The 25387-nt window shown below is 41.5% G+C and overlaps 1 protein-coding gene across 4 annotated transcripts; it reads right to left on the minus strand.

The window, feature by feature from the left end:
- Positions 1-1147: 1147 nt before the first annotated feature.
- Positions 1148-25120, minus strand: LOC113962446 (src substrate protein p85). 4 transcript variants are annotated; one of them, XM_027673202.1, is made up of 17 exons: positions 24973-25120; positions 22194-22277; positions 21855-21928; positions 20672-20801; positions 18195-18305; positions 17407-17461; positions 16782-16892; positions 15806-15916; positions 15073-15183; positions 13676-13786; positions 11946-12001; positions 10774-10843; positions 10115-10263; positions 5237-5326; positions 4955-5144; positions 3978-4049; positions 1148-2936 (listed from the first exon to the last, which is right to left on the minus strand). In XM_027673202.1, exons 2-17 carry the CDS (start codon positions 22275-22277, stop codon positions 2800-2802), a joined length of 1662 nt encoding a protein of 553 aa, XP_027529003.1. In that variant the 5' UTR covers positions 24973-25120; the 3' UTR covers positions 1148-2799. The 4 variants fall into 4 exon arrangements, with proteins under 4 accessions (XP_027529003.1, XP_027529000.1, XP_027529002.1 ...); XM_027673199.1 differs by lacking the exon at positions 16782-16892 and having other exon boundaries at positions 24973-25116; XM_027673200.1 differs by lacking the exon at positions 16782-16892 and having other exon boundaries at positions 2927-3000; positions 24973-25117.
- Positions 25121-25387: the final 267 nt, after the last annotated feature.

Raw genomic sequence — 25387 nt, forward strand, 5'->3', positions numbered from 1 at the left:
TAGGTGAGGCAATCCACGAATAAGCTCCCAAAACTTAATACCCTTAATATTGCTGATAGTGTCACCTAATTTGTTCTTCCAATAACTCGCTTCTTCCTCTGACAAAGGATCACAGTATTTTCCTCATGATGCTGCTTATGAAGTTTGCCCACAGTGAGGTCACTTTGAGCTTTTCCCTCCTTGCTGGAAGCTCATTTCTTGCCAGGCAGGACCTGTTTGCCTTTCAGTGGCTCTGGCAGCCCTGCTCCAGCCCTGTCCTGCCACCAGGTTGTGCCCAGGGAGGGCTCAGGGACTCTGCCTCCCCCCAACAGGCTCCTCATCCCTCAAATCTGCCTTCAGCAACACAAAGCTTAAACAACACCCTTCACCACCCCTTTGGTGCAAAGCCCACCTGTGCATGCACGTTGTCTTCTCAAATTATGTGTTTTCAAGTTATCTGCTCTCACTGTGTATTTTGGGACTTGTGGCAGTGAGAACTGAAGCTTTGGGTTTCCTGTTAATTAGTAGCACTAATGAATGATTAGGAAAAGGCTGTTGGGATTTTCTTTCTTAGGTGTACCAGATTCTCAGAGCAGCTGAGGATTAGAAACTGTAAAATATGGACAGGATGGCAGGACACCTTTCTGATGCCAAGGCTTACAGGAGCAAAGCCTTGGGAAGCACCTGCCCTGTCATGAAGAAGAACAAAACAGCTTTAAAGTGATGTAAAAATTTATTTGACTGTAAGTAAGGCTGTCTTTTCAGTAGCACTCTGTGTCCTGTTGCCACCAGTATTCCCTAGGCAACTCTTCTCACCACAACCACAACTCACTGGGACTTCCAGCAGAAGTAACAGGCATACAAAAGGCAAAACTGAGCCTGATGCTAATATATTTAAGAAGATTTTTAAAAGCATCTCTTCTTTAAGTGCACCCAAAGTCTAATTTTGATCTAAATATTTCCACATGGGAAAAGGATTAAAAGACACAGCAAATGGAGTTTTGAGGAAGGGAAGTATGTGGAAGGCAGCAACAACCTAGGATAGGTGCCTTCACCACAGCAGCTCTCCATAGGAAATACAATTCCTTGTAGCAAAACCAGTACCAGATAAGCTTGAGACAAGGTGAACTATCAAAGCAATTTAAAAACACACAAAATATTCCATGCAAATGGTTCAAAAAGTTTATTGAATATTTAATTTACAAAAATCATATCCCTATGAGGTGTTCTATGCAAAATTGGATAAAATAAACTGCATATAAAACCCAACCCTAATCAATGCAAATACATCACAGAAAATGAAACCATGGAAAGGAGAAAAAAAAAAATTATAATCATGAGACACATATGACATTCATTAAGGATTGTCCCAACCATCCAAGAATTGGTTAACATGATGCCTTCTTCCTTGACACATTACACATTTTACCATTTTTATACAGGTCTTCTATATTACATTGGTCCAAATTTAGAGTTTATAAAAATTCTTCGCATTCTTTCTTAACTGCTACACCAGTTTTGCCATTTTCCTTTTAATCAGAAGGTGGAAACAGACAGTACATATATTGAACGTGTGCACTATTAGATGCAACTTGCTATCTTTGGTAGGGACCCTAAATCTGCAGTGGTAAGCTTTCTAGAATGACAAGATTTTCAGGTTTGGCAAAAAAACCCAAACGACCAGGTTTAATTTTGTTGTTAAGTAGAACGTTACTGGCAGTTTCTGTTGAACATACAAAAAGTATAGTTGTCTCTTGTATGATTTCAAAAGACAGACTGTTTATATGGGTTTTGAATCTAATTATTTGTTTTAACATTCCTTGACTTCAATATGGTACCATAAAATGTCACTACTGCAGAGCAGGCCATTCCTGGTATGAACATGGATGCACTGCACACAGAACACAACTGCAATCCCATCCTGCCTCTTTTTGTCCCATTTAAAGCAATGAAAATATTCCTGCAGGTAGTCACAGATATGGATACCAGTTTCCTTTTGAACAAGCAAGAATCTCGCTGAGTGATTTAACACTCATGTAGTAACTTTTCCAAGTTTTCCTGGGAAAGAGAAGGGTGAAGCAAAAACAAAAAGTAAAGAAATTTGGGACAATCAGTGCTAGAGAGTTTGCAGCCCTCCTCTGGGATAACATGAGCAGGAGGAGCAGGATCAAGAAAAAATAATTAAAAAAGAGAGAAAAAAATCAATGCAAGAGCCAAGGAAAAAGTACCAGACTGTTTCCTTCATAACATTAATATTCCATAAATACTGGACAGTATTGGATTAACTGCCATTAGCTGTAGCTTTCAAACATTCTCTTTGTTTTTTTCAAGCACTATCTGGAAAAGAAAAGAAAAAAAATTATGCACCTCCCCAGTCCTCCCCACTCCCTCTTAGTGGAAATGCAAATAACCTGCATAGCCATGATTTTCTTAGCTGAAAACACTTAGTGGAAGACTAACTAGACTTAAACACTGAAGTAAATCTGCTCACTTATGAGTAAAACATGCAGTATCACAACAGACAGCTAAACTAACTGTCCTCCAAAAGGCTTTTTTATGACAATTGCTAATTTGGCAGAGAAGGAACGTTCCCAAATGCATGAAAATAATCTGAAGAGCCTTAGTGACAAAACATAGTTGTTACAATATATTAGCGATTTTCTGTGGCATAAACATCTTAAAAAGCATCAGCAAAGTATTAAATATAAAAGCAATATGTGTATATACCCCCCCCTTCTGTCCTCAGAAAAAGCATCATGATCTGTAGTGTATTAAGTCATGTGACTGGGGAATTAAGGCATAACCAGTGGACAATAGTCCTCACTGTCTGAGCTCCACATAATTGGCAGGGAAGAGCCCGTATCGGCCTTTGCAGACCCCCCTCCACCAGCCGTCGTCGATCATCTCGATGTTGGTGATGATGTCATCCGGGTCAAAGGAGATCTCGTCGTCCCCCGCTGCAGAGAAAGTTCAGGAGGCTCAGTGTTCACACAGGAGCAGCCAGAGATTCCAATAAAACTACCGCAGGACCAACCAGAGATTCCAAAAAACCACAACAGGATCAACCAGCTGAGATTTCAAGCAGCTCCCTGCGCTGAGGGCTTAGGGAGAGCCCTGCCGAGAAGGACTTGGGGGTGATGGTGGGCGAGATGTAACCCAGACATGAGCACTCACAGCCCTGAAAGCCAAATGTCTCCTGGGCTCATCCCACAGGATGGGCAGCAGAGGAGGGAGGGGATCCTGCCCCTCTGCTCTGGTGAGACTCCACCTGCAGTGCTACTGGGGCATAGGAAGGACAATGGACCTGTTGGAGCAAGTCCAGAGGAGGTACCAAGATGATCAGAGGGATGGAGCACCTCTGTTGTGACAAAAGGTTGGGATAATTGGGATTGTTCAGCCTGGAAGACAGAAGGCTTTGGGGTGACTTAATTTTGGCCTTTCCCGGTACCTTAGAGGAAAGATGGGGTAAGACTATTTACAGTAGTGACAGGACAAGAGGGAATGGGTTCAAATTGAAAGAGAGTAGGTTTAGATTGGATATTAGGAAAAAAGCTTCCCTGTGAGGGTGGTGAGGCCCTGGCACAGGTTGCCCAGAGAAGCTGTGGTTGCCCCATCCCTGGCAGTGTTCAAGGCCAGGCTGGATGGGGCTTGGAGCAACCTGGGCTAGTGGAAGGTGCCCCTGCCCATGGCAGGGCAGTGGAACAAGATAATCTTAAAGGTCACCTTCCAACCCAACCCATTCTAGGATTCTATGAAGAGTGTTAACACTTGGTTAAAAAAGATTTTGAAAAGTCCCACCATTTCCAGAAACATGAGTGAGTAGTTTTCAAAAGTGTCTCAATGCTACTATTAAATCACTGGTTTCCTAATTCTTCAGATATTCATTTCATATACCACTCCAGGAGACCAAAAGATAAAAAGGCAAAGGAAAAATCCAGACTTACCTGTGCAGAATAGAGATTTCAAAGACAAAGGTTAAAAAGAAGAGCTTTGCTTACCAGCTTGATAATCATAAAGGGCTATGGCTGTAATTCCAAGTTCATTTTCATATTCATCATAAGCATTTTCTTCTAAAGAGAGAGGACAAAAATCAAAACATAAAGCACACTACCCATCATCCTGAATTCTTTTCTGTCGTTCTCCTCCTTTAATTCCATTGCTAACCCACATAGGAAGCAGGGAATGCCAGGTTTTAGCAGTGCTGACATTCCTTCTGAACTGGACTTTTCCCCTAAATCACACACAATTAAATTAAAGCCTGGAAGGAAGCATTCAAAAACAGGCACTTAAGACAGTAGAAAATAAAGATGCTAATCCTCATAATGCTTCTGTAAAATGTGACAGAACAAAACTGAGCCCAAGATTACTGTGTAAGAGAATATTTAATACACGTTTAATAGAAGTTGGGGGGAGGACAAAGGGGCCTCTCTAAAATTCCCAGGTTTTTGTACTAGAGCAGGTTCATTATTCACACCTCATTTAGTAACCAGAAAAGGTGAGAAAAAGATAGGAATTCAAAAGAACCTTATTCTTGCAGTTTCAGTAGTTTTATACATCCCTACTCCTTCCCCTCACAGGCACAGAACACACCACATCGATTTCTAACTCCAAGAAGTACTGACAGAATTTTCTGCTGGCTCAGCACACGTTTCATCTCCATCTCTGTGCTTTCTTCTCATGTTAAGCTACATTCCACAGGGTGGAAATGGTTACCCCTAAATTTCTTTTTGAACTGAGACCCTAGAGAGGACTGTAACTACTCCAACGTCATCTCACTAAAATTAAGTAAATTCAACCTTGCTCTGGCCATATCTTAATTTTCTAATTAAAGTTTGTTGGTGGAGAATCTAAAAAGTCTCATCAGAATAAGCCTTTTTAAAACTTAGGATAGTGTGCTATCAGCACAACTACTCATTAACTTATTGCACAATAAAATTCATCTTAAAGGCTTTCATATCAGAAACAAACATTCTACCTGTTTGGTAATGGTCTCCTGCTCCTGCCACTTCATAGACAGTCTCTGGTTCGTATTCTGCCTCTCTCTGGCTCACTGCTTCCTGGTAGTTTGACTCTGCAGCTTTGTAGCCAGACTCTGGCTCATGTGCAGCTGGATAGGAGGAGCAAGAATTTTTGTAGGCAGACCCTGCCTCGTAGGAAACTGCATCCTGCAGAGAGACAGGTGAGGTTCATCAGGGTTTTGTTAAAGATTCCTACACTCAGGATCAAAAACCATATCCTGGAAGTGATTCCAACACACCTCATAGACTGGGCTGGAGGGTGCCTTCTGCTCAGCTGGCTGTGTGACAGGAGAGGGTGGTGGAGTCTGTGTCTTGGCTTTAGCTTGTTCCTGAATTGAGGAGAAAGAAAAACTTCAGTGCAGTTTAATCACTGATGTGATGACACCAAACAAGAAACAACCCTCCACTAAGAAAGAGAGGCAGCACATCCTGCAATAAACTTCTGGGAGCAGAGAACTGGACTGGCTGGATCATTAGACCTGCTGAAGGTTGAGACTGGCTGTACAGCAGAGGCTCAGAAATGCAGCAAAGCAGAAGAGAAAAAAGTGAAAAAACAAACACCCCACAGTACATATGCATGCATGTGTTTAAAAACCAGTGTTCTCTGGCACATTTCCATAGGAGCAGCAGGGTTTTGGTGTTCATGATATTCACTCTGTTCACCAGCTGGCTGGGCCTCACGTCCCATTTTAGCCTAAATTTAAAGAACCTCAAGCCCACACATCCTAATTGCGCAACTGATCCGTTATCTTTGGTGAGAAATGGTCCTGCAAGCTCTTGCAGGTCTACAAAACATCCTGCCTGAATAGCACATACAAAAGTAGGTCCTACATACTGACAGTGAGGGATTCAAACATTCAGAAGAGTTAGATGTGGTAGAAATAAAAGCAGCATTGCTATTGTATTCTGTGACACAAAGAAATCTGGCACTCAAGCACTTCATGCTGTGCCATCCCACCTGTGAATCCAGAGGGCAAATCCATAATCCCTAGAAAGCCACTCATTAGGGAGCCAGGACACTGTAGCACAAGAAATGCTACATTGCTGGTATGACTTAAAAGAAGGCTGTCAGGTAGCTATTTCATTTTGCCTCTCTTTATCATAGGGGAAAACTGTGAATCTAGGGCCAAGCTGTCTTTATTGTAAAAAAAGAAGAGAGAATATGTGTTATGGGAATCTGTGCACTCCAGTAGTTCAGGTCCCTCAAGCTGTAAATCCCCAAAGGATTCTCAGGAGAAATCATAGTCCAGAGACAGGATTCTGTTACAAAAAATTCTTTCTTTCCTTTGTTTGTCACAGCTCAGAAAAAAATACATCTAACAAAGAAAGCAAAGTGTGACTTGAGAGCAGAGCCAGCTTTGAAGACAATTCAAAGCTTAGTGCTGTCCTTTCTGGAAAAAGTCTGTCCTCATGCAAACCCTCCCCTCCACTTCCAACTCCTGGGCTACAGATGAAAAAGCACCACCAAAGTGATTATTAGAAGTCAAAACTAAGTTTGGGGACAAATTATACACCATCAATCCATTAATGATGTCACACATGGCAACGGTTTGACTAATTTGTCCTAGGAAATGGGTCTCTGCAATCCAGACTGGAGTTTAGGACAGACACACCATAACTGCCATAAAATATTTAGATTGCATGACCCCCCCCTCAGGCTGGGTTTTGCCACACAGTGAAATGTCTCATGTTCTCCAAGGCAGCAGAAGATAAACGAAATCATGAGGCACCATCGACTCAAAGCAGCCGTCAAAGAGCTCCCTGAGCACCGTTTGACTACATGACATAAGTGAAAAGCAAACCAGGAATACCAGTAAAGAGGGCTCCTGAAGGAACGCAGCCCATATGTATGTTCCCATTGTGGGAGTACATGTGCCCACATACTTTCTAAAAAGTGAGACTTTCTTCCTTTTGTGTGAAGTTCACTTAAAGAAACCAAGTTCACCTAAGTCGAAGTCCATTCCCACTCTTGCAGTATCTGTGGATGGTGTGGGTCACATCCCTGCCCTCTCCATGCTCAGCTTGGGAGCAAGGGGCAGTGCCAGCAGTGCCATTTCAGCCCCCCTCAACCTCATTCCCCCTCTCCCAGTGTCTGCAGAATCCCACAATTAACCATGGAGACGTTCAGTTTGTAAGAACATTAATCATCTGGTTATGGTGAAATTTAAATACCAGCTTTGGGGGGGAAAAAAAAACTTCAAATGTGTCCAGGCAACAGAATCTTTGATGAAGCATAAGAAAAATTAAGCATAATGGCTTGAGTTTAACCCACACTTACAGCAAAAATACCAGTAAAGAAATATGTAATTTATGAGATAGCAAGGAGGAAAAAAAAAAAGAAAGACATAGCATATCAATGACTCATGAGAATCTGTGGAAGTACATTTAAATCCTTTTGGAGAACTGTTTCCTCAACAGGAGGAAACTGCAATGAGAAATAGGTAACAAAAGCCTAAGTTCACCACTGTCCATCCACAGATCTTACTTGTGAACATCTGATCACCCAAAATGAATGGCAAGAAAGCCAATGGAGCAGGTGAACTACTTCCCCCACTCAGCCTAGACTACAAGCCCATGCAATGGAAGGGAAAGCTAAGCAGAAAGCCTGAGTACTTTGTATGATCTCCTCACTTGTTAAAAATAGGGTTCCAACTGCGTTGTGACAGGAATAGTCTAATGGAGAGACATTCAGCATCTATAGCAGGCTGTGGACTCCACACCCCTGGAATGTTCAAGGCCAGGTTGGATGGGGCCCTGAGCAATCTATGGAATGTGTCCCTGCCCAGGGAGGGGGTTGGAACTGGATGATCTTTCAGGTCCCTTCCAACCCAAACCATTCCACAATTCTGCAATCTCCTCCTCTCCCTGTTTTCTCTAGCACAGTAAAGAAACCCAAATAGTGCTTGGGGGAAGGTACTAAAAGTGCACATGGATGAAAGGCAGCATTAGAAGAGATCACTGATACACACAGCTGAACTCCCATTCAACTTGTGAGACTTGTATACAGTGAATATATGCTCACAGTGCACATCTTGGGGGAAAAAAAGCAGATCACTTTCGATGTACAGAGCTGATCTATCCTATAAAAGCAGAATTTCCCAAGCTTCAAACACAGCTCAAAAGGAATCCGGAGGTTTTCAGAAGTCAAACTAGACACAAGCACAGCAAAACTACAGAGCTATTTGACACAGCACAGGACTGAAGAGCAGAGCTGAGGAGCCAAACCACTGAACCAGGCAGGGGAACTGGTTTGAGTCTAGTTAACACAAACTATGGTTTATTTGTTAGGGTTAGTTTTCCACTTTGGTGTGACTATAAGGAAAAGGCTGCCTTCAGAGTGCTGTCTGAGCTGCCACACTGGCTTGGGCAGGCTTAGTTAATCTGAGTAACGTGGGGTTTCACTGCAGTGTATTTCTCCCAGTTTAGGAAGATCAGAGCTGGGTTACCATAAGCCTACCACGCACTTTTCAAACTCTCAAAACAAATTAAGCTACATCAAGTCTAATTCTGCGATGAATCAGACCATACTGATGGAATGGGATGAACACCACACCCTGACATCCTGTGGCAGCCTCCAGATAAGGGGAAGTATCCACCACATCTGAGAAACACAGAGGATGTTGAGACAAGATTTATTAGTGGGGCTGTGGCTGCTGGCACATGTTGGCTCTAACAATGAAAGATACTTTTGGCAGAAAATAAAAACAAAAGAGAGGAAAGAAAGAGGGAAAAAAAAAAAGGAAGTAGGAAAACTCCTCCCACAGCCAGACAGGAAGAGCAGTGAGGAGGTTCCCAGCAAGCATTTTCCTCCTCTAGGTCTCTTCAGCACATAAAGAGGCAATGATGAAGATGGTGAGGAAGGCCATTTTTCCTGGGCATCTCCTGTACTTTTCATCAGGACCTGCTCAATCTCCCTACTGGTTGTACCTGCTTGGGACTCTATTAGCACTGGCTGGAGCATGTTTGGGCATCAGTGTTACACAGTGTTTCAGTGCACATGTACGGCCAAAGAGCATTTATTCAGAATTTAAAAATTATCTCTGTGTGTCTTCTGCTTAGTCTCCTCTAGTATAAACTGATATCTGTAAAAGAAGAAGTGAAGAAGGGGAAAAGAGGGACTATTCTTACTCCAGCACCAACTGCTTCCCTCTTCCTGCCATAATATCAGAGTTATTACAGATTATAAGTATGAGGTCATCAAATCAAAATACCAGTATGGGACCACAAGGGAAACCGCCACAGAGGCTCTGAACCTGCAGCAGCCTGCATAGAAGGTCACCCAGCTGCAGACTGGTCTTACTGGCCTGGGTTACTGGTGACAAGTCACCCCAGTTCACTGTGTAACAAGGCAAATGAACAAGACACAAAGGACAAATCACTACTAACGCACTCACTAGTCCTTCCACTAAGCAGCAGAGTTTCACCAGATATGCAAATTCTATAAAGCTGATAAAATGTAATTTCTGACTAAACACTTTCTGGAATTATCTTGCTTATGAATAACACAAAAAATCACAAAGCTTTAAACCACACCAAAGCTAAATTGATTTTTTTAATTCCCAAACTAAGAATCAATTAACATTTGCAAGATTATCTTCCCCTAATCTCCTGGCTGTGTGCTTATACCAATGAGTGGTACCACCTCCATCTTCCACAACACTGATTCCAAAAAACCAGCTTCACCAATTACCACCACGGTGTTAAATTTTGTGAACAAGCAGAGCCTTTTGAGGACCACAGAGCTCTCCCTTTATGAGCTCCAATATGGCCAAGGGAATCTGGTATTACCAAAAGGCAGAAGTACAGGAGGGAAAGGTCAGGCTGCAAGGATTAGTGGTCAAAATTAGTATATTTTGGGACAAGCTAATTAAAGAAATTCTATACTGTTAAGTGTTACCCTATCCCCCTGTGTGCTGGCTGGCACACACATGGTGCACACTAAGGGATGGCTGCAGTCGCACACAGGTGAAGCACAGGAACAAACACAGACAAACACACAAGTGGCTTTAAAGCCCAGCTGAAAAAAAAAAAATCTTTCTTAAAGATTCCCTTTTCTCCCACCACTGCACTGAAACACACTAGACATGCTGCTCAAGTGGGATTTGAATCTTACTGACCTCCAGTTTCCTCCGAGCCTCCTCCTGTTCCTGTTTCTCCCTGGCCATTCTTTGTGCTCTCTCAGCTTCTGCCTTCCTTCGGTCTTCCTGCTCCTTTTCCTTGGCCAGGTTTTCAAAGTTAGCTCGGATGGTGCTTGTTTTATTAGCAACTGCAACATGGAAAAGAATTCAAGTCAAATAATGCTGTTTCAGGAGCTGTATAAAGGTGGCCTGAAATGAGTTTTCAGTACAAATTTCTGCTTTTCTGCCCCCTGAGCTCATAGTCCATTCAAAAAAAGTCCTTCTATCCCTCTTTCTCCCTCCTCCCTTCCAAGCCCAAACCTCTTGTGCACATTTCTCTTACAGAAAAACCTCTGTAAGATTTATCCCTCCTCTCCTTCATGGTACAGCCTCCACCACTCCTGTACTCAGTCTATTCTCCGCTCTGATGCTTTTTATTCTCCCTTCCTCAACTCTGATGACCCCCAAGGGGATTAAAAAAAAAGAGAAAACAAACCTCAACAAACCAAAACAACCTCCAAAGGGAGGAGGGAGAGTGGCTGAGGTTTCTAGAGACCTGCACATACAGCAATTTTACTCAGCACTGCTCCATCAACAGAAATTTCCTAGCTTTTAGATATTATCAGCCCCAGAAAAAGGATTTGGGACCAATGTCTTACCAGCTTCTATTGGCTTGGTCTTCTGGTAAGTTGATGTTGGTTTCTCAATATCTTCAAAAGTTGCTGCATTCTAACAGTGAGGAGAAAAAAGAATACATTTTAAAACCCCCACAACACTCATGAAGACAATTCAGGTAGCTTCGATCTGTGACATTTTATTGTGATACTGTCCCTAAGGTTTTTTTTCAGAACATCAAACGAAATCAAGAAGAATCAAAGCTACAGAAAGGATTGCTCCCTTTGTGAAAGTCAAACTGCCAAAGAATTAATCTTCAGGGGCAGGTTCAAACACATCAAAATCCTATTAATTTAAAAAAAAAAAGTAGTTTATGAACAGATGACTCATCAGAACTATAAATGAGGTAATGTCCTAAACATATATTGTGTAGCTGTTACTGTTCTAATCCACATTGTGCAGGATTTCTACCATGGTAAAAGCCTCCAGTTCCCTTAAAGAAGCAGATATTGTTAAAACTGAGCAGGTATTTTAGAAAAAAATATTCAAAATACGAGTTTTTTTTAAATGAATGGTCTCAAGTCCTGAAGCCACAAGTTAAAGAAATGCTACAGACTTTCAAACTTTGCTATTTTCTCACTTTCAAATGTCCTACACAAAGCTGTGAGTAAATTTATTTAGTAGATAAATTTCAGTGAGGACTTTTTCATCTTCTATTTTCTTAAATTAGAAAGTAGACAGGTAGAAAGGGGGGTATGAATTGCCCTATCTTTCACTGTTCTAAACATTAAAACAAATTCTCCTAAGCAGAAGGTCCCTGATAATCAAAGTGGGCAAAGTTGGGTAGGTATCAGACACCTATTTTATCCCACTAAAAGCATTTCCTCAAGATATAAGACATTAGCTAGCTGACATGACTCAAATTGTGAAATTTACAGATTTTCTTATTCTTTTGTATTAATTTTTCTATTCTTTCACTTCCCTCCTTCAGTGTCCCCTACTTTAACAGATACACTACACATATGTACACACACGTAGGTGTTTATAAAGTGGTTCTGTGTGTATAGACTTGCTTTTTGAAGACTTAGAAAAGCACAGAACTCTACTGTAAGACTGGAGAAGTACCCAGAAAGACAAAGCTGAGCACTACAGATCTAACCAGACTATTTTGTACCCCTACAGCCTATTTAAGTCATGGCTGTCTTGAGCAACTCACCTTATCCATCCGATCCTTCTGCACACCATACTTCCCTCCAAATCCCTTGGAATAATCTAAAAGCAGGATAAAAAAGGGTCAGAGAGCAGGGATTTTGTTGTCCCTCCCACCTTCCTGCCAAATGCAAACAGCCATCTCAGATGCATATAGCCATTTCAGCTGCATGCAGTGACAGCAGCCAAAGAAAATACAGCTTGGTTTTGGTGCAGGAAGGGCACAAGAACTGCAAGAGCCTCCAGGTAACACCAGCAGATGACAGATCGTGGGCCCACATGCATTCTCTGAGTAAACATGAAGCTGAGGACTGATAAGGCATCAAGCAAGGAGTAAGGGATGAGCCCTTCTAATGCATCACTTCCGTAACACAGGCTTTCACAGCACCAATTCTTAGCCCTCTGAAGGGATCACACAGCCTAAGCCAGTTTGCTTTGCTCAGAGGAGCAATGTTCTGTCTTCAGTGACCACAGAGGTGTTTATTTTTCGCTCTTAAACTTGGTAAATTCCACGAATGGCAGGAAAATAGAACAAATTTCTCATTCCAGTGGATTTGGTTATGATACTCAACTGATGAACATTAAAGTAATTCATAATAACTCCTGCTCTACACATGGAAAAAGGGCAATTCCACCAGACAGCACGAGCCTGCAACACCTCACCACCACAAAAATGGGGTGGCCGTGCTGTCCCACCTGCTCACTCTTCCTCTCACCTCAGGCTGACTATTGCACCTGTTATACCCTCCCAAGTCACATTAACTCACTAGTGGCATTAACAATAAAAACAATAACAAGAGTAGTTTTCTCCTCTTTCCAGGGAGTTGCACTCTGAGGAATGTCTGACGAGCACCAGAGCAGCACAACAGCAGCAGCAAGAGTGTGTGGCTGGAAAAATACCCCTTTCTGGTGGCAGTGAGCTTTAGGAATGTGTCCTTAGACTCTGTGGAGGGGCAGGCTTTCCTATACATCCCTGGAATACAGTTACAGTTCTCCTCTCAGCCCTCAAAACACCTGGGTCTCCCCGCCAGCTATTTTAGGGTTTGTATTCAGGCTCTGATAAGGCTCATCTGACACTCTAAAAGTCTGATTTGTGTCACTGTAGCACATCAGAATGAAAACCCTCATTTTCTCCAGCTTTGTATGTATTTTCAGCCAGAATAAATATACTACACTTACATTTTCCTGATCCAGACTCCTCACTTTAAGATAACGGAAAACCAGGAATTCATGGTTTGTACCCCAACTATTTCACAATGGATAAAGAGAGCATTATAACAGCATTTGCTCACCCAAGAACCACAAACATTCCCTACTTCTTGTTTTAAAGATCATAATAATTTCTAAAAGATCTTGCCATAACCCACTGCTTGTTAATGGTTACATGCATGGTCCTTATCTATTTTCCCACCAATTTATCCAAGCAAAACTTAATATTTAGACTCTAAACTGCTAAGCATGACTTCATTAACATCATCCTGACAATAAAGTTGTTATTATCACACCAAATGCATGATTTTGTAGAACTGTTAACTAAACACCGCACATATTTCCTGAACACAGGATTACTTGATATAACATTTTAAGAATAAAATGGGAGAATATTTGCTGGATCATGGAGGAATAGAAGCGCAAGAAAGTGTCTGCACATTCCTAGCATGGATCTACTCAGACAGCTATTCCAGACTGTGTGAGAAGTGCCTGCACTGTTAAGAAAGTAACAAGTGAAAACGGTGCCTTGTTGAGATTCATGCTTGGCTAGTTTCTCCTTGTAATCAAACCCCACAGCAGATGGGTCCTGCCTTTCTGTCTGTACACCAAACTTCCCTCCGAAACCACTCTTATAGTCTGAAAAAGCCACATGTGATAAATTAAAACGGAGGGAGGAAAATAAAGAAGTTTAGTCAGAGATACTCAAAATTATTTTTGTGGTATTTTCAGTCATTTTGGATGGTGGGGGAAAAAAAAATCTCAAGACACTTTCATAAAAGTAAATCCAAAAAAAGTTTCAACTTGAGATTAGGAAGAGGTCAACATGATTTACCAGACGTAAAAACACCATTCTGAAGTCACAGAAAAAAAGCATTTCTCAACATTTTTCATCCATACCGCACAACGCACTTGCACTTGATCAAGGTTATGAACACAGACACATAGATATTATGTTCGCCAAACCAAAACAACAAAAGATACAAGAGAATAAACAAAACAAATAACAAAAGATACAAGAGAATAAAATGAGCTTCCTTCATCAGTGTGGTTAACATTTGCACAGAGATCTGACTTTTAAAGAGGTGTGAAGATGGGGTCTACAGAGACTACCCTCCAGATATTATATATATATCCAAAGCATTGCTTAACGGAAGGAGCAATATTTCTGCTGTCACACAGCTTGAGGGGAAAAAAAACCTCTCAGTTTAGAGATCATTCCCTTTTGCTGCCTAAGGAACAACATTTACACATAAATATATATATATATACATATATTTGTATATATGTGCTATGAAATGAGGGAGGACACAGAAAAAAGGGTTTCAGGTAATCCTCTCACAACCAATCTGCTGGAGCACCCAATATTCTGAGGGTCAGTTTTAATTTCTTTAATTAAAAAATATTAATTTCTCCAAGTTAAGGGTGGTGACAGACACAGTGATGGGGAGCAATTGTTGTATTTTACAGTTTTTCTTCTGGCTACCAAGTATTTCACAGGAATAAGCACCTCACAGGCCATGATAAAGGACAACATTAGATATCAGATTTCCCCTGCATGAAAATAGAGATATCCATAACACATTATTTGTGGTAAGTACCAAGAAATTGCAAATCTGTGCTTTCCATGAGCGAACTGAAAAAGGAAAAAATAATCCAGGCTAATTGTAGACTCTTAAAACTTCTCCAAAGAGAACTCAGCACTAAGTCTGAGCTTTTAGGGACTCTATCAGCTGTGTTAAACCTGCTTTGCAAACACCAGTACAACCAGTACACAGCAACCAGTCCAACAGAGAAAAAGGAGACTCATATCAGCTCCTGTAACTGTGGCCAAAGACACCAGGGGAGGAGGGTTCACACAGGGAACAGGAAACTCAGAATGAGGGAACTCCAAAAGAACAACACAGAGCTGTGAGCTGATGTACCTTTCTGGGACTCGTGAAGCTGCACCTTTTCCTGGTGGTCCCAGCCAAGGGCACATTTGTCCTGTCTGTCTGTCTGCACACCAAACTTGCCTCCAAACCCCTTCACATAATCTGTGTGCATTAAATTGCAGAAAACATAGTTGCAATTTATGACTGTAAACAGTATTTATTAAAAAAAACAAAACAAAACATTATGGGATAAGCTGCCCTGTCATTAATGATAACACTTTTAATGATAACATCTGTCACTCGCCCTGCTACACTTCCTCAACAGAAGGGAAGGATACACAGGCAATAACTCTGGGATTACAATGCAAGGAAACACCAAAAATCTCACGCAGACTCAATAATATTTAAAGATTTGAAGAATCTGAGGCATTTTCCACCTAAAGCTAAAACGCACACACACATATAAATATATGCACAATAGATATATAAAGAATGAAGGACTTGATGCTGCCCCTGAATAAAACAGATCTGTGCAATTATGCATTTATTTCAATAACCAAGGTCCCCTGGAAATCAGGTTGTGAAAATCAGGCAGAGTTTACAATGCCTTTGTTTTCATTTAAGGCAATCCAAAATCTGCACACACAAGGGGCAAACACACATTTACCACAAAAAAAAAAAACAAACAACAAACCAGCACCCCAAAAAACACCCCACAAACAAAATATTTTTCCCAGGTTTAAAAGGATTTGAACTTCTATTTTTAAAATAAGATGATAAAAACCTTTCTGTGATTCATGTTTTTCCGTTTTGCCTTGATATTCAAAGCCAACAGCACTTTTATCCACTTTGTCCTTGTCGACACCATATTTACCACCAAAGCCCTTGGAATAATCTAGAGATAAGAGTGAAGAATTTTGTAAGTGTTCAATAACCAAAATATTACCTTAAAAATTGTGATAATCAGAGCTGCTAACATTACATCATGTATTAAAAGAAGCACTGACATCCTTAGTTGAACTTGATTCGAGGCACTGAAGCCATAAATCCTTCAGAATACATAAATCCTTCAGACTACATTCTCCAGGATGGAAAATAAAATAGAATCCTGTCAGTAGTTCAACTGCTTGGTAATATCAGTAATTCGGTTACCTGACTCCTTAATAAAATTCTTAAAACACTTATACCACAGTGAACTTCAAAACCCATGTCAGCAACAGCCTGGATGCTTTTAAATAAACACCCTCTTCTTCTTGTTCAGCATTTCTAAAATGCAAACATTTCTTTGAGATAAACAGAAAACAGATGGTAAAAATGTCATAATTTTTCAATAAAATCGTCGATTTTTTGATCAGAGATGCCTAGAAACCTGATTAGCAACACAATGTTAACTCTAAACACTGCTAACTGATAAATGCTTTAATCTACAGACAGATGATGCTTTTAGAAGCATTTCTCTGTGGTGGTTAAACTGCTTACAGTTCCCAGTACTTTAATCCACAATTTTTCAAAAGAAGTTGTAAAACAATGTGCCCTGCTTCCAAAGTAACGGCAGTTGGATCACCACTTAAAACCAGGCAGAACTTACATTTTAGGTGTCTTTTTCAGAAGTCAGAGATTTCAGCAACATAAATTTTATTCAGTGTTACCTTTCAGCAGGTTGGGAGTGCAAGAGATGTCAAAACATTAATATTTTACAACATGGCCTGTGGTCATTGCCTACAACATCAGAGTATGAGGCCACTAATGTGTCTATTCACCTTTCTGGGAGTCGTGTTTCTCAGTTTTCCCCTGGTAATCAAACCCCACTGCACTCTTGTCCACTCTGTCAGCCTGTACTCCGTATTTTCCACCAAAACCACTTGAGTAGTCTGCACAACAAAAACAAAATAAAGACACTTTTCATGGATACATCATATCCTAGCAATTGAAAGGGGGGAAAAAAACATTATTTCAGAACTGACTATTAAGTCTTTAGCCTTTAGCACACAAAGTTAAGCTTCATTTTGAACACAGAAATAAGACAGGCAGCAGTCCTATAGTTTATGGTGGTTCCTATTAAATTGGCTCCCTATTTCCAACAGGGTGCAATATTCCAAAGAACAACTCCCAGTATTTTTAAGATGTCCTTGAACCTCCCTTGTAAAAGAAAAGTAAGACTCTCAATGACACACTGTTTCCTTGCCTTAAAACCTCATCAGCTCATGAAACTGCTTTGAAATACATTTTTTATCTTCTCTTCCACCAAACCCAACATCTGATTCACTAAGAATGTCATGCAGAGGTCTCACTAAATAAGGTATTTTACATACAGTGAAAGAATAAAGATCTACTCTATCATTTATAGAAAATGTGTCTAGAGAGGCGACCACATGCCCACTTTACCTTTTTGGGAGGGATGTTTCTCAGTCTTCCCCTGATATTCAAACCCAACAGCTGACTGGTAGAGAAATAAAATTGCATGTGAGACAGAGTTAGATATTAGGAGAAAAACTGCACGAACTCCAGTGGACAAAAAGCATGGAAACCTCCTGTGTCTTTCCATACTGCTCTGACCCTCTTGATTGGGAGCATAAACATCTACTTAACTTACAGGCCATATTCATTTACATGGTAATTTAGTACATGTGTCCATGGCAAGGATTTTTGTCCTCCCTTGCTAAGGCAAATTGTACCAGCAACAAACTCTAGTCTTGCCAGGTTCAGCAATTCAGTACAACAGAAATTCAGCACAACAGAAATTCAGCATTTCCATGCAGGGATTGTTACAGATTCTTGGAACAGGGTATAAGTTATCCTGCCCAGTAGCTCATGTTGAGATACAGGATAAACCATCCCCAAATCCCTCCTTCTATAGCATTCACACTGACCTTGTCAAAACACACACACGCACAAAAAAATAATTTTTAAATTCACAATTAAAATAATTTTTTAATTAAAAAAACACACATCTCTTTTCAATTAATCTCAATTTTCCATAAGGGTTTTTTTCCTGCTTTGCTCTAAACAGTAATTTATCTCTGTTACAGTCAGTGCTAGTTTGCTACTAAACTTCTAAAAGAGCAGGAAGAGCAGAGCAGACCACACCAGCATTTTAAGGTATTGGAATTATACATACAAAAGGAGAAACTAAAGCACTGTGAGGATCTGCAGCAGGAGATGAAATTGCTTACCTGGTCAACTCTGTCGGTTTGTACTCCAAACTTCCCTCCAAACCCTTTCACTGAATCCACTTGGGAGCAATGCTTGGAAAGTTTGGATTGATATTCATGTCCAACAGCTGACTAAAAGAAATTGTTAAGTTCAGAAGGAGCAGTTCCACACAGTTCTGTATGTAAGAGAAAACACTGCACCGAGTAACCGCAGGATAAGTTGTTACCAACACACGTCACTGGCACTCCTCCTGTTGAAACTACTTCCCTGGGAATTCCTACTCACTTGGAAAGTCTTTACCAACACAGCCCAGGCAAGGGAAGTGCCAAGAGTCTGACAGCAATGACTGTGTTTTATGGAGACTATTTTATGCTCTGTATTTGTACTTTGGAAGCACAGGAATGAAAATAAGAAAGACATGGTGAGAGTCGTGATGGTGCCCATGGAGAATTTAAAGTTCCAGATAAAATACACAGCCTTGCAGCTACAGATCTGTTGTAGCTGATATGGGACTGCAACCAAATACGACTACAACTGGGTGTTATTCTTTTAGGGAGGCACCTATATCTCCTGCATAAACCAGAATTAGGCATCTTCTCTCCATACTTTCTCCTCACTTGCAAAATGGCATCACAACATGAAGCACTACATTCACATCAAGATGGAGCTCCCAAAGGTATCCCAGCCCTGCAGCCTCCAACTGGAGCCTGGCCCTGGAACTTGAGCTGAACAGAGCAGGCAGAGGCTCAGCTACACCACACCATGACTGGCTTCAGGTAAGACACAGGGATATGTAATTACACACACGAAAGTCTATCCAAGCAGTGTTTGCTAATGTTACACTAACCTAGTGCTGGGAAACCCTCCGAGCTGGAAGCCTCACATCTTCAAGGTGCTACTTAACCCAGCAAAAATGCTTTTTTCTTGCCTTGTGCTAACACTGGGCACTGGCCAGAATAACTTGGAATTCATCAGTTTAATCCAACACTTGCTTATCTTGTGTCAGGCAGCTGGACCAAGGTGAATTAATGTGAGGACACAAGGTGTCAAGACACCTAAATAATGTGGGTTTTACAGTGTCTGCCCTTTTTCCTCCACACAGGTGCTGGAGGGAACATTCCCAGCAGGTAGGAAAGCAAAATATTACTGCTGAAGTAATATTAGGGCTGAAGTAATTGCCAGGTAACAGAACAAGGATGTCAATAATAGGACATTACTTCAACTTATAAGCATCACAAAAGCTCCTTTCTCTTCCTGACTGAAAGAGTCATACTCTTGTTCATTTTGCAGATTGCCTGTAGTAGAATAACTGTTAAATGTGACTGAAAAGGCTCCCACCTCCCTTTATTCTTCTCATTACATTTATGGAAAACACGAAGATCTGGAAATTTTAGCTCCTATGTGGTTTTACATGATCTCTCTGTTGTTACACCAGTTGAGGTAGGGAAGGTTTAAGCACGCTGTTTGCTTTGTGTTCTTACCAGAACTTTCTGCATTTCAACAAATACTGAGCATGACAAAAAACAAAACTCATAAAAATAAATCATAAACATCTCCTGCCACCAGCATCATTCAGATGGCATGACCATCATGTTTTCCCCATGATTAATTCTGGCCTACGGGAAGCAGTGTTCATTTTTGTTCCTTCCATTTTTCCCCATGGACCCAGGTGAAGGATAAACTGCTGACACTAGAGAGCAGCAGCAGAACAGGCCTGACGGCTGGATGTGCTCCACTTTCCCAGACTCAAAGGTTAGCTCAGGTTCTCAGAGGCCCATTGAGAACTACCCAGCAATTAACCCTGGAATACAGGAATCCAGCAAAAATTTAAGGCTGGCAAATTACCACAACCCCAAAAAGTAAATGAAGTAAGAAAACTTTCTTATTCAGGAATATTTTGATTCTTATTCTAACAGAGTACATGTAAGAAAGTAGCAAGAAGTTGATATGCCTGATTATTAGATGGGTAAAGAATTATATTAAGAATTATTAAACAGTGTATAGTAAACAGCTATCAGTTCCTTATATAAAACGTTACCATCTGACCGAAAGTACAATGACATTTTACAATGATATATTAAATACTCAGTTTACTTGTCACTATTGACAGTTTGCCACTGTTTAAGAGAACTGCCCTCTAATTTAAAGGCAGCAGCACACCCTTTCCTTCATTCTTTGTCAAATCTCTGTCTATAAGCATAGAAGAGCTGGCAAAGCATCAAAATAAAAAGATAGCACTGGATTTATTAATGCATGAAGTGCTTTGTTAATTTAGAAATACACATTTAGAAACTTGAATTCTGACTCCAGGGGGACTTGCTTTAAAGACAAAGCACCTGGGGCCACTGCACATCCCAGAGCAAAGCTGGACCAAGCTTAACTCACACACAGAGTGGTGCTGGCCACAGGCAAGGCAAGGCTTATCCCATCACCCCAGGGAAGCCTCATTCATACTTCCTTTATCCCATCATCCCAGGGAAGCCTCATTCACACTTACTTTATCCATCCGATCCTGTTCAACTCCAAATTTCCCTCCATAGCCATGAGAAGCTTTTGGTCCTGTTTGAAGCTCCTTCTCTTTGAGGTTCTGGTGTTCTTGGAAGACATTCTCTCTCAGCTGATGAATACTTTAAAAGACAATGATAATGAAGCAGCAAGTTTTATGAAGAAAGTTTCAGCAGACAAATTCAAAAAGATGCAAAATAAAGAGATGACAAAAATATTATCTTAAAAAGAAGTTGGACAACTTGTATTTTACAAGCCCTTCCCATTTTTTCAGTGCACAAAAAACTTGCTCATATTCTGAGAAATTGGATTTATTCCACTGCAAAACACTGTCTAAAAAAAAAGAAAAGAAACTGTTGGTTTTAAGATTAATATGGAAGGGAATTTTGCTGTTTGAACAATCCATTACCTAGAATTGATATGTGCCTGAAACGTATCTTTTTCCCCTCTTGTCCTAATTTAAATTCTTTCCAATGCTTTTTATTTAGATGGCAACTTTTCAGAACAGGGGTCATCTCTCATCATACAGTCCCTACAGTAACAGGACTAATTCTAACTGGGCACAACTGTAATGCAAAATAAGGATGTGAGGGGACATGCACCTCCTCTTCCCAAAGTGACCCTTTACAATATGCAGGAATGGAACTCACAGTAATAAGAAATAAATTTGCAAGAAACGCAAGATTCAGGAGATGGGTAATTTCTGTTCACACAGCCCTCTGTGATACTCATTTGCTTTTCTATCAGAGAGCTCTATTTGTTACTTCACCAGAGCTTTTATGAGTTTGGTAACAGTTTTCTAAATAAAGCCTAAGAATTAAGAGTCCAAATGTTTCTTTAAAGTACCAAACTGGAACTGCTCAGATCACTCAACTTCTCCCCTAGAGCTATTGGCTCTTTTACCACAGCAGAACAAGGAAACTTTCCAGACAAAGAGGCTGGAAAAATTACATTTCCAGTGATAATGAAAGACTTAAGTGTCTCTACACCGTATTTCTGATTTCGAGATCTGAAGATACTGTCTGGATTTGAAAGACCAGCAACCTGGAAAATAATCAATCTTCTACAGAGACTCTTGTTTTAATTATGAAGGCACAAGTAACCAAGAACATGAGTTGATTAAAAGCTGCCTGGGATTGTGACTATTAATAAATTCCACAGGAGAGCTGCTTTACTTGATGTGCTCCTGGTGGCCGGATCCATTGACAGTTTTAGCTCCCCAGCGCTGCTCTTTCTCACTCACATCATTCTGTGAAGGACACACATAAAAAAGAGTTAGAAACCCAAAGAAATCACCAGTTATCTGCAGTTTAGAGGTCACAGAAAAGCCTCCAGTAGTCACTGAGATCAGAAGAGTTAGAAAGGCAGCTACTACCAGCTTCACTTTCATTTCACTTCCAGGAACATGCACCTATCAGTTTCTTTTGCTGAGACACAGCTCCCACCCCGAAGAGTTACTCTTAACATGCCACATAACACACTCCCACTGAGTCAGTAAAATCCAAAATTCATACCACAAAGTCTGGATCTGTCTCCCAGTCATCAGCTCCATCATCCTGGACGACAGAAACAGTGTGCCCTGCAGTCGCTTTCCACATCTGCAAGACCACAAGAACGAGCAGGGTCACACTCCAGTCACATATCAACTCATTTATGTGCAAGCTGCTGGAGATGCAACCCAAAATTCCCAGTAAAATATGTTATTTAACCACGCCACCAGAAGCTGTACTTGCAGTGAAAGTAGATTTGACCTATCTGCACTGTAGAAAGGTTAGGAGCCATCATTGACGTGATTTCAAAGAGAACAAAGAGGCCTTCCCTTGCTCAAACTAATATGTGTCTTTTCACCTACCTTCACTGCACTCAAAGACTTCTCCTCAAACAGGTTTCCAAGCCAACATCCACTTCCAAATTCTAATTCTAGATCCTGTGCATATAGTTAAGATGTGGGAATAGGTGGTTTTTCCCCAGTCATTAATAATGATGAGAACAATACTGTTCTTTAGGCTGTATAACCTACATTATACCTGCACAACCTCATGTGTTGTGTAATGAATTTCAGCATGATGACAGAAATCCAAACAACTGTAAGACTTTGCACACAATCCAGCAACAGAGAACATAAGTTTCTGTGTTTTGAGACACACGAACAAACTCAGCATCTTGCCTGATTTCAGGAGAAACAGAGGCAAAGAGCTGGAGTACCGAGAGCAGGAAGCCAGACTCATAAAAAGGCAAGCAATGGCATCCAGAAACAACATTCAGCACTTCCAAGAGGTTAATGCTTTGGGGCATCTCACTTTCGGGAAACTTTATCCCCTGTGGAGTATCAAGTTGGATGCTTTTAATTAACACTTTTGAACGTGACTAGTTAGCAGAATTCCTGAACTGCCTGGAATGTGGCTGTGTGTTACACCCTTTGTTCTAAGTCAGTCAAGACAAATAAATTCTAAAAAGCAAAACTAAAACATCAAAAAACAAGCCTCCTGTTCTCCCAGCTTTTCAGATACACGTCAGAGAACGGGTTTTTCTTTGCTATTCTACTAGAGCTCAGCTTTTTCACATACCATCATTCTGTCCACTTACCTTTATCTTTCTAATTAAGAATAGATTATAAGGATGATTGTCACAGGCTATTTCACTCACACAAGCATAATTCAGTAGGCGGAATGAAAACTCCCTTTTAAATGCATAAATAATTATCCATGGGTAAAGTCCACCACTCGTTCTGTCAGGCTTGTTCTACAGCCTGACAGAATGAGCTGATGAGCCAGTTTTATGGAGCATTTCAGAAATTTCAGGACTGGCAACATGAATGAGAACAACTGAAAAACTGATAGTCAAACACCAAGGCAACAAATGATGGAGCAGCCTGGGAGGAGGGTGTAAAAGCAGAGCAGATGACATCCTGATATTTCCCCTTATGCTCCTTCAGGTCTTCCATCTCCAAATTCATCTGGCTATTAAGGAACTAGCATTTATAACACTACTTCATACGCAGAAAACTTGTAAGACTATAAGTTTATAACATAAACCTTTAGAACACTGGTATTTTATCACTGTCTTTAGAATATCCTGTCTAAAGCCTTCTCTGATGTGATTGTGTTTCAGATTTTCCTACACTTTCCTATTAAAATCTAATCTCTCATAAAAAAACTGCAAAGCCTTGGAAAGCAGATTCAAAACAGCTCACTAATGAAATTCAACATGGAGTCCAGGTTCTAACTTTGTAACTTCTCTTAAGAGGGATGGCTTTGTATCCAACCCTCTGTGCAAGATGTTTAGAAATGGAATTCAAGTAACAAGAGCTGAAGCACAGGTACATATGCATATGGTGAATCTCTACATATTTAGTGCAAAACACAACTTTTTTCCCCATGTATTTGATTCATACGTTTGCTTGACTGATGTGTTTCCTAAATTCAGCTGTGCTCAGACATTTAAAAGAACAAAAGCTGGATCCTTAAGCCTAGATTTCATTGCTTCCTCCTGGAACTCCCACAAACAATAGCGCAGCAAAGAAGGATTTCATACGCTCCTCTATGCAAAATCCAGAATCCAACATGTTTCTTCCTAAATTATGTGGATAAACGCCAACATTTTTCCACACCTCAACCCTGCACTATACGAAGTGAATTACAAACGGGAGAGCGAAGCAGCGTAGTGACAAGGGATCTCAGCGCAGAGCCAGCAGGAATTTTTGCTGGTTTCGGCCTCTATTCCAGCATCAATTCCAGGGCAGACCGAGGAGAAACATGATCTGTCTGTGACTCAGTGGTTCACAGGGCCAAATTTCTGAAGGAAAAATCAAAACGCTGCGGCTCGAACACAAACCGACCCTAAATCTACACCGCAGATTTATGCGGTCAATCCCGCTCCTGACTCATGGGCGGACACATCATCCTACCCAGCGCCTTTAGCGACGCCCTGGGGAACTCTCCCCTTCCCAGGGCCTTGGGACGAGCTCCCGGAGGGACACGCCGAGGCTTTAAGGTGAAGAGAAGCAAAGCTGTATGGAGGGCACCGAGGAAAAGGGGGCTCGGGAGTGCGGCAGTCGGAGCCCCGGTGCGGCATCACCGCGGCGCGTCCCGGAGAAGACGCTTCCTCTCCCCTCTAGTGACCAGCGCTGCGCTGCTTCGCCGAGTTTAAATAACATTAAATAACATTAAAAAAAGGAGACGGAGCCACGCAGCCCCGGCTGTGCCCCTGCCGGCAGAAGGAATCTCGGGGTCCTGCAGGATGCTCCGCGGTCGCCCCTCGCCGGCCCCTCCCGCCCGGCCCCGCCGCGCTCACGGTGCCGCCGCCTCCTCGTCCTCCTCTTCTTCCTCGGCCCTGGATCGCCCCGGTTCTTCCCGAGCTGGCGGCGGCTCCCGCTGCTGCAATTTCCGCTTCTCCCCCGCTCCCACTTCCTCTTCCCGGCTCCAGGTGGGAACGGGACGGCCGCGCTCCGCCCCCGGGCGGGGCTGTGCCGGGAACACCGCCCCCCGGGAGCGACACTGGGGATGGGAGGCACTGCCGTGATAATACATGTGTGTATTGGAAGCGGTGGGGGAGCTGCTCCTTCCCCTATTTCTTTAAATCGCTGTGAAGAATCCGCTGCACAAGCGCTATTCCAAAAATGCACCATCAGGAGTTTTATAATGGCCAGGGGAATTTGGGGCAGCTTGGAACAGACTTTTTCTATTTTTCTCCTCTTTTTTCTCTTCCC

This window comes from Neopelma chrysocephalum, unplaced genomic scaffold (genome assembly GCF_003984885.1).
Source record: "Neopelma chrysocephalum unplaced genomic scaffold, ASM398488v2 Primary Assembly neopelma1_179817, whole genome shotgun sequence".
Lineage (NCBI taxonomy): Eukaryota > Metazoa > Chordata > Aves > Passeriformes > Pipridae > Neopelma > Neopelma chrysocephalum.

Excerpts from the sequence above, each read along its gene's own strand:
- LOC113962446 (XM_027673202.1), bottom strand. The coding sequence starts at position 22,277 with ATGTGGAAAGCGACTGCAGGGCACACTGTTTCTGTCGTCCAGGATGAT. Across the intron at positions 21,929-22,193 it reads AGACAGATCCAGACTTTGTG|AATGATGTGAGTGAGAAAGA; the intron begins GTATGAATTTTG and ends TGTCCTTCACAG. Across the intron at positions 16,893-17,406 it reads GAAACATCCCTCCCAAAAAG|ACTACTCAAGTGGTTTTGGT; the intron begins GTAAAGTGGGCA and ends TTTGTTGTGCAG.